The 12,395-nt window shown below is 32.7% G+C and overlaps 4 protein-coding genes across 4 annotated transcripts; 1 reads left to right on the top strand and 3 right to left on the bottom strand.

Annotated features, from left to right (window-relative positions):
• STE5 (Ste5p) lies at positions 1 to 2,544 on the bottom strand (the record flags this gene model as incomplete). The annotated part of the gene is made up of 1 exon (XM_001645436.1): positions 1 to 2,544. A coding segment is annotated over one exon (2,544 nt), but the record flags the coding sequence as incomplete, so codon positions are not given.
• A 2,281-nt stretch (positions 2,545 to 4,825) lies between these two features.
• On the top strand, positions 4,826 to 6,598 carry ARX1 (putative hydrolase; the record flags this gene model as incomplete). The annotated part of the gene is made up of 1 exon (XM_001645435.1): positions 4,826 to 6,598. The coding sequence occupies one exon, from the start codon at positions 4,826 to 4,828 to the stop codon at positions 6,596 to 6,598; it is 1,773 nt and encodes a 590-aa protein (XP_001645485.1).
• A 147-nt stretch (positions 6,599 to 6,745) lies between these two features.
• Kpol_1061p52 (TVP15 family protein) lies at positions 6,746 to 7,189 on the bottom strand (the record flags this gene model as incomplete). The annotated part of the gene is made up of 1 exon (XM_001645434.1): positions 6,746 to 7,189. One exon carries the CDS (start codon positions 7,187 to 7,189, stop codon positions 6,746 to 6,748), a length of 444 nt encoding a protein of 147 aa, XP_001645484.1.
• Positions 7,190 to 7,711: 522 nt separating this feature from the next.
• Positions 7,712 to 8,479, bottom strand: BMH2 (14-3-3 family protein BMH2; the record flags this gene model as incomplete). Its single annotated transcript, XM_001645433.1, has 1 exon — positions 7,712 to 8,479. One exon carries the CDS (start codon positions 8,477 to 8,479, stop codon positions 7,712 to 7,714), a length of 768 nt encoding a protein of 255 aa, XP_001645483.1.
• Positions 8,480 to 12,395: the final 3,916 nt, after the last annotated feature.

Genomic DNA, 12,395 nt, shown 5'->3' with positions numbered 1-12,395 from the left:
TGTGTAGTCTATCTGTAATGAATTAACTATGCTATTATTGTCTCTATCATCTTCAGTAAATACTGGTGTAGGAAAAGTGCCGTCCAGCGGCGTGTGAATTAAAAGGGTTGTAATGGATTTTTCATCAGAATTAATACTTGAGTAATCGTCATAATAATCTCTGTCGTCGCCAGCATCGTCTTCGTCTTCGTCGTCATCGTCATCTTCAAAACTTAAACTAAAACTATAGCATAATGCTTCCAACATAAACGCCCAGGTACCAATTTCAACAAGTTCTGTTATCTTATCACTATAATCAGAATTTAAATATCCAACTTTAATTTTTAACTCATTTGCATGTCTTCTGCCAGGGCTGGCAAATATTTTGTAATCCATAAGCAGACAAGATCTGGCTTCTTCCATGCTACCATTTGATAAAATTGCAATACCAAGACTACTGGTTATACCAAGTGGATATATAGTATTCTTTAACCACGTAGGAGAAAACTTGATCCCTGCATTTGGTTTATTCATCTTATAGATACTTTGTAAATTAAGAATGTCTTTTGATGCTTGTCCATATTGAACTACAAATCCATCCGCATCTACGGTACAGTAAATTAAGTTTGGGTATTTTGTAACCAAAGCTTGCAAACTATTATAAATAATAATGTAGCTGTCATCCTTCAGTTTCCTAAAATCTAGTTGTAAAATAATTACTATACCTTCTGGGCGTTCCCTTTTCAATGATAGGATGGAACTTACAGACGTCATCATTGTTTGAAGCGTATCCATATTAGTACCATTCTCAATACCAGAAAAAACAGTTATACCTCTTCTTATAATTGTACTTTCTCTATTATTTTCCAGTCGAGCAACTTCAACGATCTTATTAGGACTAATCAGACCAACGAATGTAGACTTTTCTTCTTCATCACCTAAATTTTGGATTACAGTGGGTAAAGATAGGGTAGAAGTAAAATTGGATTCATTGAATAACAATTCGCTATCCAGAAGACCTGATATCCACTTCTGGATAACTTTACTGGATATGCTATCGATATTTTCAGTCAGATAAAGGCTACTGGGCTTAGAATTTTGTCCATTATTAATTGTCACTTTCAAAACTGAAGAATTTCTTGTCTCTACTTTAATTCCAGTAGTACAAATATATATCTTTAAATTAATCAATGATGTTCCAAGAAAAATGCTGTCATTATTAGGTTTTGCATTGTTTTCTTCATTGATTTCTGCAATCACCATTGATTTTTCAAATAGGAAACATTGACAATTGGTATAATCACTGCCATTTTCAGATACAGACAATTTATCTACTAATCTTAACAAACCAAAATTATCATCACAGGTCCATTTTGTAATTTCTCCTTCAAAATTATTTACTAGCATTTCAACGAAGTATGACCTGATTAAAGGAAGAGGTATCTTATCTTCTTCATCATTACCAGGATCAAAATTACTCGATGCTACTTCTGAAAATATAGATTCATGATCATCGGCAGACGAATGAATTGAAGATGATGCTACAATTGTGCTTCCAATCCTGCTATATGACTTACCAAAATTTGATCTATTTCTTGGACCTGATGGTGGATTCATTAGTGACATGCCTCCTCTATTGATTGGTGACACTGATCTATGGCTCTCAAAACTACTTACTGGAGAGCCTACAGACTGATACATGCTCTTCCTTTCAACTTCTTGAATTGGAGAAGGTAAAGGTGACATTAACTCATTTATCATTTCAGGATCTAATTGATTTAATGATTGAGCGGTAATCGAATTTTTACCAATCAAAAAGTCAGACACTAACCTATCCTTAATTTCATCGCTATTGGGGATACATCTATTAGATTTGAACCGTTCAACTTTACATTTGGCACAGACTGGAAATAAAGAATAAATGTCAGTTTTATCATAATTGTTTGAATTCCCAAAGGATATTGTTAAGCATTCTTGATGTGTAACATGGCCACATTCTAACTGTATTACTCTTTCACCATTTGTTCTATTGGAGATAGATTCCTCACAAAGAGTACAAGATTCGTTCAGGAATGATTTCTTTGCTAGATTAGTTAATTTTGTATATTGAAATGGCATCTGTTGTTTTGGAACATTTTTCTTTGTTTGAGATTTATTGGAATCGTTAGAATGTGCACTGTTCGAGGAAACTTTCCTTGAGTTTTGATGGAAAACCATGGAATTTGGTCTTGGTAAAGAGGATATCCTTGTAGGATATTGCGAAGATGGTGTAATTATTGGTGTGATAGAAGGAACCTGATTTGTCTTTTCAGAATAATTCAATTCTTGCGATGAAATAGATGCCGGTGATTGTGTAGGTGTCTTTTTCTTTCGACTATTGCTTAATTGAAACTTTGCTAACTTCGAAGTCCAACTTTTATTTCTAGAAAATGGTGATGGTGTGCTCTTTTTGCTATTTTCAAATTCACTACTGTTCTCTGCCACAGGTGTCTTTACTGGAGAATATTGATAACCTCCACCGATATTGGTCAATTGGTTTAATATCTCATCATGGTTTGAATACATATCTAATTGTGGCAAATAGTGTTTCACTAGCACTCACTAACTCACTCACTCCTACACTATACTTCGTTCTTGTCTTGCAATTTCTCCCAACACTCTTTTATCAATAAGTTCCTCAATTATTAAACAAAGTTATATAATAGAATGAATTATCGATGAGTTTTAATACTCGAAACTGCAAACGGCAAGTATGTTTATTTTATTCAGATTCAAAAACTTTCAAAAGAGTTTATATTAAAAAGAATTGGATCTGAATCCTAGAACTAGAACCAGAACTAATCGATAGACCCACCTACTGTTAAGACCTGATCAGATATTCCCATTGTTCTTTGCAAAATCTCACTCTGCCTGACTAAATATATGTTATATAAATCTTGATGTAAAACTTTACACGATCTAAGAAATCTTAGCAGTACCCAAATCGTCGTAGTAACGCCAACCCGAAACAGGTAACAAGTTGGAAGGATAAGAGAAGCACCAGCAGAAATGAAGCCAAAAACCCAGCAACAACAGTAAGAGTATTACCGCTGGTGGTGAAAGCTGCTGGAGAGGGCATAATACAGTTTCATAGATAAGAGAAGTGGGCGGGGGTGATCTGTATACCGCAGTATATCATCAAAACTTTTTACTATTTTACTCTTTTTAACCTCTCGATGACATAACACTCTGCGTAAAGAACGGGAACTTTTTGGTTATGCTAGAACTTGAAGTTGCAATTGCTCTATATCTGACTGAAGTACGTAATGAGAAGGTTTATCTAATAATAGGGAGGACATGTTTTCGTTTTATTTAAAATTTAAAATTTCTGAGTTGGTGAGTGAATGAGAAGAAGGGAGGTTATGAGTTGAGGTCACCCAACTACGTTTAACAAAATAGCATGTATACAGGGATATATATGTCTAAAATAGCATAGATAGATTATTTAACGAGAGTTATTTATAAAATCTACGAATACATTAGATGAGTTCTTCTTGGCCAACAAATTAGTGTTGAACATTTAAGGCAATGTAAAAGCCCACATAAATATACAAGGACTTGAATAAATAGGTTGGATATTTGATATCTATAGGAAAATGTATATAAATATTTATTATTATCTGTAGATGTGATCTAGAACTTCAGAAAGGAAAAAGAAAGTTAGGAAAGGACGATAAAATCGACGAATATCCTACGACGACAGCCGCATTCACCATGTTTCTGACAGTACAAACAAATAGTAATATGCTTCACACAAATTTATTACTGAGAAAGGGAAAGAAAAATTCATAATATTGGAATGTTTCCTTTTATCTTAAAAGAAATTAAATAAGAATAGAACCTGTCGCAAGTTCAATAATAGTAAGTTTCATTCATAGTGTGTTTCTTAGAATAGGAAATTTCTCGATTATTAAGAATGGGATAAAAACAAATAAAAGACATTAAAATGAAACATTTACACTAAAATCAGCCTGCAAAGCTTAATTCCTCTGGTGATATGCTTGACTGATCTTGTTCAGAAACATATCTTAAAGTTTCGTATATTAATTCTAAGCAATATTTATCTGGGTAAGATACAGATCCCAAAGGGAATATGTTTTATAAATAGTGAAATATATACATATATATCACGTGATTTTTGTTGTTTGTATTGTTTCAACATAGCTTCATACGAATTAGTAAAGATCTATGACACCAGATAATACGTGTTGTTATGGTTGACACATATAAAGACTAATAGTGACTGCTATTTGATTCAATTGTATATTATTGTATATTATTTACTTACTCTGTACATTAGAAGAAGAAAATATAGAACTCTTTATTAATAAATATACTTATTAACAGTACTAATCTACCACCAAATAGACGAATAGAATAAAAGCAATACCAAGCACTTATTCAACGTACGATTACTAGATATCTATAAATTAAGAATTCACAACAAAGAATACATGTTTTTAATGGAAAAACTCGTCACATGTGATACGATCAAGTTCTGAATAAATTATTTTTTTTTTCTTTTTTGGCGAAAAATTTGAGATGAGATGAGCTTGAAAAATTCAGTTCGAAAGAGCTTATTAACAAGAAGTATCAATTGATTAATCTATCAGTTATATAATAATTATTGATTGAGTTTCCCTTTGGAGATAACATCAGTGTGCTCAACAAGATCTAGTTATTGGTTGTTTTTGTTTTTACTTGTTATCTAAATTTTTTTACCAAGAGGAAAAATATATTCAGAAGCAAAGCATTAGAACTTCAATTTTTAAAGCATCAAATACTATAAATTTAAAATTAGCAAATAATGGCCTTAGCTATCTCACACGAAGACACTCAGATCTTGTTGAAGGACAAGAATGTCTTACAAGAATCTGTTTTGGATAAATACAGAACTGCAGGTCAAGTTTCACAAACTGCTTTGAAATTTGTCACACAATTGATTAATGATTCTTATCATTACAAAACTACTGATAACGCATTGACTATTCCAGAATTGTGTTTGCTTGCTGATTCCTTTATGTTAAATCGTTTGGAACAGTACTATAAGAATAAAGTTAATGAAAGAGGTATTGCGGTTCCAACATGTATCGATGTTGACCATGTCAGTAACGGCTGGTGCCCAGAAATTGATGATGTTCAAAACATTCAACACTGGAATAAGAACACTGATGACCCTGCTTTGCAATCTACTATTACTGGTATTTTGAGACCTGGTGATTTAGTTAAAATTACTTTAGGTGTTCATATTGATGGTTACACTTCTCAAGTTTCCCACACTATGGTCATTTTTCCTGTCGATGAATCTAATGGTTCAAAGCCTACCGGTCCTCTGTTAGGTGGTAAAGCTGATGCAATTGCTGCTGCTCATATTGCTGTCGAAACAGTAAACTCTTTACTATGTTGTGCTTTGACTCCAGAAAAATTACCACCTTCCTTGGGTTTTGGTCAAAGTATCAATGGTCAACTATTGAGATTGGTAGTTGATACAATTGCACGCTCTTACAACTGTTGCGTTGTACCAGGTTCCAGGATTCGTCGTGTTAGAAGATTCTTAGCTGGTCAAAATGAAGGTGTCGTTGCTGAAAGAGAATATAAAGGTGTTGTATGGACTGAATCTCATCAAGAATCACAATTGTTATCAATGGCAGACTCAGTAAAAGATTTGACAATTGTTGAACGTGGTCATTCATCTTTGACTAATGCTACTGCTGTCCCAACTGATGAATTCGTAGTACAAGGTGGTGAAGTGTACTTAGTCGATATTAAAATGGCCTCTTTGGAAAATTGTCCAAAGAAAGGTTTGGTTACCTTGGAAAATGTCGATTCCTTTACTGGTAAGCATCATAAACGTAACCAATTGATTGCCAGATCTGGTTCATATGTTAGAGATTTTGCTCACTCTCATATTTTGAAATTAAGAACATCAAGACAATTGTTGTCTAAAATCGATAACCAAGGTGTATATCCATTTAAATTATCTCACTTATCTAACGAATTTCCTATTCACGAATTGAATGCTGAAAGTTCCAAGGACATTAAAAATGAATTAAAAGCATTCAGATTGGGTATGAGTGAAATTTCAAACAACTATCTATGTGTTGAAACTCCAGTTCAAGTCGCTAAATGGGTACCATGGGATCATATTTTAAATGTCACTAATCCTAACGGAAATCTAAGTTTCGATGCAAGTGAAACTTTGACTTTACCGGGCCATGAATTACCATTACCAAAATTAGGTGTATCTGCATTGAAATTGAAGTCTATAATGAATTCTACTAATGAAGCAGTATACATTCCAGTCGCTCGTGAATCAAACACTGTAGTACTTTGCGCCGGTGATGTAAGTGCTAGTGGTAAGCCTGAATTGTTAAAGTTAACTGGTGGTTCTAAAACATGTTCTCCAAGTTGGATTCATTCTAAATATGAATTGAACAATGAAGATTCTCTTGTTCAAGGTATTTTTGAACTGGCGACTTTGGCTAAGGATAAGAGATTTGGTTTATTATTAAGAGAAACGCAGCCAATGAAAGAGTCCGGTGAATCCTTACAATCTAATTCAGATGCCATGCAATTATAATTGATACTATTTAACATTTACATATCTATTTACATGTACATGACACATTTGGTGTCCTTCTTAGTTACAACTGTATATTAAACAATAAATTCATAGATAGGAGTTTATAGAATAATTTCATATGATACTAGTGTTCCTTGTTTGTACTTATAGTTCTTGTTCAAAATTATCGTTAGCTTCGACAGCATTGTCATCTTCGATGGTTATCCCTAAACTTGGTATCTTGAAATTATCAGGTTCATTGATGTCAGGAATGAAATGAAGTCCTATACAGAATAGCCCTGATAAAAATGCAACAATTGAGGCAACGTGATTTAGGATTGATCCAAAGCTTATTATCCCACTTAATAGAATATAAAGGACCCCCCTTCCAAGAAAGCTAAAATAGAATGATGAATATCGATAAAGATAAAATGGTATTTGGTATTCTAAATATATTATTGGAATGGAAAGTAGGAATCCATACATGCTGAAGAGAAATGCAGTATAGTTGGAATAAACTTGAATGAATTGCGCTATAGAAGCGCAAATGGCTAATGTGCCAACTGTAAGGTTTATCGCTTTGAAAGCTATCGGTTGTATTGTAAACATATTTTTGATGTTTAACTCACAATTTTATGATCCTATACCTATTAATATTTTAATATCTTATTACTCGTAATATTATAATTTTTTATATAAAGTTAATCTTCTCTAAACTATTCAACTTCTGTTCCCTCTACCTTAAATAAACTAAAATTGGCAATTAAATTGTGGGTTAAAATGAAATTTGTTAATTTATGGTGAAACATTCTTGTAACAAATAATAATGAAAATTTGATAATTTCACTTTAATTGAATCATTATATGATGATTCAATATTTGTTATATAATTTCTTGTATATCAATCAAAAATTTAACTATATAAACTTAAATAAAAGAAATATGAACACCAGATTAACAAATATATAATATTCAACATCAACTATATAATATCTGTTTCAAAGATATCAAGTAATATTATCTCTTTTGAATTGGTTAGCGACAAAACAAAATAAGAAGATAAGATTATAAAAGAGACTAACTTATGTTATATACACACCCATCAATTAAAATTCAGTAAAACAAAACAGATTATTTTGGAGCTTGGCCTTCGTCAGATGGTTGTTGTTCATCTTGGTTTGATTCAGACATATCAGAAGTCCACAAGGTTAAGTTATCTCTTAATAATTGCATAATCAAAGCACTGTCCTTGTAAGATTCTTCAGATAAAGTATCTAATTCAGCAATAGCATCATCAAAGGCTTGTTTAGCCAAATGGCAAGCTTTATCTGGAGAGTTTTGAATTTCGTAGTAGAAAACAGAGAAATTCAAAGCTAAACCTAGACGAATTGGATGAGTTGGAGGTAGTTCAGTAGTAGCAATTTCAGAAGCACTCTTGTAAGCTTCTAAAGAAGATTCAGTAGCCTTGTCTCTAACTTCGCCACTTGAGAATTCAGCTAAGTATCTGTAGTAATCACCCTTCATCTTGTAGTAGAAGACCTTTGATTCACCAGTAGTAGCTGATGGGATTAGATGAGAATCTAAAACTGATAAGATATCATCAGAAATTTTGGTTAATTCTGATTCAATTTTTGAACGGTAGCTTCTGATTAAAGAGACTTGATGTTCTGATTTTTCTTTTGATTCTTCTTTTTGTTCAATAGATGAAACTATTCTCCAAGAAGCACGTCTGGCACCAATAACATTTTTGTAGGCAACTGATAATAGATTTCTTTCTTCGACAGACAATTCTTGACCAGAAGAAGCTACAATTTTCATGTTTTCGACCATTTCTTCATAACGTTCAGCTTGTTCAGCCAACTTGGCTAAGTATACAGAATCTTCACGGCTTTGAGACATTGTTACTTTTGATTATTTGTGGTATAATTTGTTTAATAATTGATACTTTAAATTCCCTTGTAAAAGTTTGACTTGATGATATCTTTGACTTCTAAAAACAAGGGGGGTGTATGATATGTTAAAAATATATTTGAATACAGTTAGTTTCTTTTAATAAATGTAAATGGAGGAATTATATTATATAAAACAACCTAATCGAAAATTTAATTTGTTAATAATTTTATATATCCCTGAAATTTTATATATAAATAAATTTTTTTTTCTTCAAAAATGACCCAAAAAAAAACAGATATGTTGGTTAATGAAAGATAAGGATTGCACTGGAAAACTAAACACCCTAGCAAAGCAGCTTTAAATTAATCTGATTCTTAATAGTAAGTTTATAACAAAGTAATTGAACTTTTAATTCAAGTAATATATTAAAAGCTAAAATTTAACAAAGCTAATTCAATTGAATCAAATAGTCAAAAGTTAATCAAAAATTTACCATTAGAAATCAATATTAAAACGTAGAAAAACAAAAATAACAACAAAAATAACCGTGTTATAAAAAAAATTTTTGGGAATTGGACCAATCGACAATCGATTCAAGCTATTGAACTTGGCTTAAGAAAAATTCACACTCAGAAAGTAAGGTAATAAGAAAGGATAGAATCAAATAAAAAAAAAAATTAAGAGAGTTGCCAGTATCCTCCCTAACCCTTTGGGTACGGCAGCTTTGGGTTTCTACACATAACGTTTCCTTGTACAGTCTTTATTGTTATTTTGCAATAATAATAATAATAATAATAATAATAATAATAAAAATTATAATTTAATATAATTTCAATTTCAATTTCAATTTCAATTCCAATTCCAATTCCACCTCTAATTAATGTCTGTGTGGTAGTTGTTTTTTATTATCAGTAGCAAGGAAAAGAGACAGTGAGAGAAAGGAAGTATGAACAAAACAGACCAAAAAATACAGGACTCCAGAATCATGAGAATATGCAACTTCTGGTACTGCAAGCTGTAGTGCTTTACTGGACAAACCCAAAATTCATTGCCATAATATTCATTAGATTGAAAAAACGAATCCAAGAGATGAAAACAAAATATCCTGATGTGTAAAACAGCTGTAGTGGGAAACACGTACGTAATCCTTTCGTGAGTTCGAACACAATAAAAGTAAAATCCAATAAAAAAAAAGTTACTACAATAACAATTTCTGATAGAACCAATTTGTCGTTAATATTGAGAAGAGACAGAGAACGGAAACTGAAAATAATTAAAAGACCCTAAGATTGTGACGTAGTGACGACGTAATACATTAAAACAACACAAATAATTTTTTGAGTTAATTTCTGGACAAGTACTATCCCAATGATAAAAACAGAAGGGCGCACTAATCTAAGTGTGTCTGTTTGTCTGTCTGTCTGTCTGAATTAATGGGTTTTGTCTTTTTAAAATTTCTAAATATTTTTGCAATTATAATCAGTTAGAATGTTCCCTATTTGTCAGAAAGAACTGTGATTCAGTCTTGTTACCGTATATATTTTGAGAACAAGTCAGAGTATGATACGCTCCAGGTTGGCATAAGAGAGAGAGAGAGAGAGAGCTTGAGATAGCATTACTTGGTTACAGTCTAGCTACTTTTCTCCCAACTCGCTTTAATTCTAGTTAACATAAGATGGGTTCATGAACAGATTGGCGTTTTGCTTTTCTACTACTATGGACAGTGGGATTGCACAACTTCCACTTCTATAGAATCAATATGTTGCTTTTTTTTCTCCCTCTCTCTCTCTCTCCCGTGCAAGAGGAGTAGTAATAGTGGAAGAAGCTATCAAATGCGAATATCGTAGCAAAAACATAAAAAGGTAGAAAAACCAAAAATTTAGTCAAATTGAGGAAGTAAAAAAAAAAGGATGTTAGATGACAGAGTTATAGCAGCATATATTGTTCCACATCACACCTGCTCACTCGTTCATTTAGTATATTATCTACATGATATTAAATTTTTTCATACTTTTTTTTTTATTAGCACAACCTAATATGAGTTTTATTATAGTTCTAGCATATCTTTTACCACATACGGTAGAGAGAGTATGTTCAGTTTGGCGATTATCAAGTAGAAAAACTAATTAGCATTGGTTCTTCTTTCCCTGTACTGCATGATCATGCTCTTAGTTAAAAACAAAAAAAAAAAAGAAAAAAAAACCTTTTCGAAATTGTCAAGTTCAAGTTGAAATTATTATTTTTTCTTTTTATATTTCTTTTTCTTCTTTTTTGCTGTAGAATGATAATAAAAAGAAACGATGCATAACACCGCGTTACCCGTCTTTGGAAGTTGCGTTCACGACGATACAATTATGTGGATAGTTGAAATAAAAAAAAACAACCACCGTGTGTGTATTCGTTACCTTTTTTTTTATTTTGCCACCGGGACGGGATCAATAGAAAAGCGGAAATGGTGACTGGGAAATACAGCTGGGGGAGAAGACTTTGCTTAGTTCCTTTCCATTAATTCTTATGTTTAATCCGGGTAAACAAACTAAAGGGTACTATTGTTGATACCTTCATACGGTTAGAACCTATGCTGTTGTTTTTTTCTTTCTTCTGCGCATTTTCTGTAAATATAGGATATACTATACACGTCTGTATAGTATCCCTTGCCTCTGTAATCCCAGAACCAACCGTAGTTCATGTTGTCGATCCAGTTCTTTCTGTCAGCCGCCAGAAGATCTTAGAGTACTTGATAATCTGAGCGGATCTCTGTAGTAATAACTAAAGTGAGCCAAATACTTACAGCGGATGCTGTATTATCGATTCTAAAAAAAATATAAAGACAGGACTAACTGGATCTAGATATGTGGTTCAGTGCATGAGGAAAGCTTGGTTGGAATATTGAGAGTAGTATAGTTGGTGTAATCAGTGAACCATGTCTTGAAATGGCACTTGATATAGGGGAATGGCAAAATATACGGTTGATAAAGTTATATAAACTTAAAAAGAATAATAATATACTGTTTTTGAAACTATTTTGGGATCTCATTGAAGAACTAGGATATAATAATTATGAAAAAAAACACATACCTTATATTTTAACCTGATGGTTCTTTGATTTGTTTTTATTTCTTGTTAATAAAAACTAGTCGTGTTTGTCTCTGTCTCCTGGATGAGAAAGACAAGTATGACAGTTGTAATTAATTTGTCTTTGTGTTTACTTTATATATAGAATAAGAGATAGAGAGAGAGAGAGTGTGTGTGTGTGTGCGGAACAGATTCTATTTATCTGTTAATGCATATCTTTGATGTCAACACAGTGTGTTCCCACCCAAGAGAGATAGATTGATGGAAATAGACAATGACAGACAAGTATATCCTCCACCTCCACCTACCTGCTTCCCCCAACAGATCTGTCAAGGTTCAACGACAGTGTCCTGGGTATCGATCGGTTGTTCTTTCATGGAATAATCCTGGTGGTTCTCAGAATCTAGTCTAGTTTCCAGACTTTCTCTCAATTGTCTTCATTGTTCGTTGTCAATCAAACACTGAAATCGAAAGAAGAATACCAATGGGTAAGGAATACAACGAAATGAAAAATAAAAATAAAAATAAAAAGAACAACGATGTCTGATTCAGTTGAACTTCTATCAAAGGGAAAGAAAAAGGAACCATTGGTCGTTTGTGAAGGAAAACACATAATCAGAGTTCAGGAGCCAGACCCAAAACATTAAATTAGGGGAGCGTCATAAAGACGAGAATGATTGATTACTATGTACGATGTGCGGTTAAAGCTAGTGGAAACTCTGGCGCGTCTGTCTATTGTCTTCGTTTTGTTGGCAGGGACGTGTCTCGGTACGCTAGGAAATACTCCGATACTTCGCTGATAGGGCAACTCACTGTTTGTGTATTTGTGTTGGGCTGTGTTGGTCAC

This window comes from Vanderwaltozyma polyspora, genomic scaffold (genome assembly GCF_000150035.1).
Source record: "Vanderwaltozyma polyspora DSM 70294 KpolScaffold1061 genomic scaffold, whole genome shotgun sequence".
NCBI lineage: Eukaryota > Fungi > Ascomycota > Saccharomycetes > Saccharomycetales > Saccharomycetaceae > Vanderwaltozyma > Vanderwaltozyma polyspora.
The sequence above is the reverse complement of the archived record's forward strand: the minus strand, read 5'-3'. Positions and strand labels throughout refer to the sequence as shown.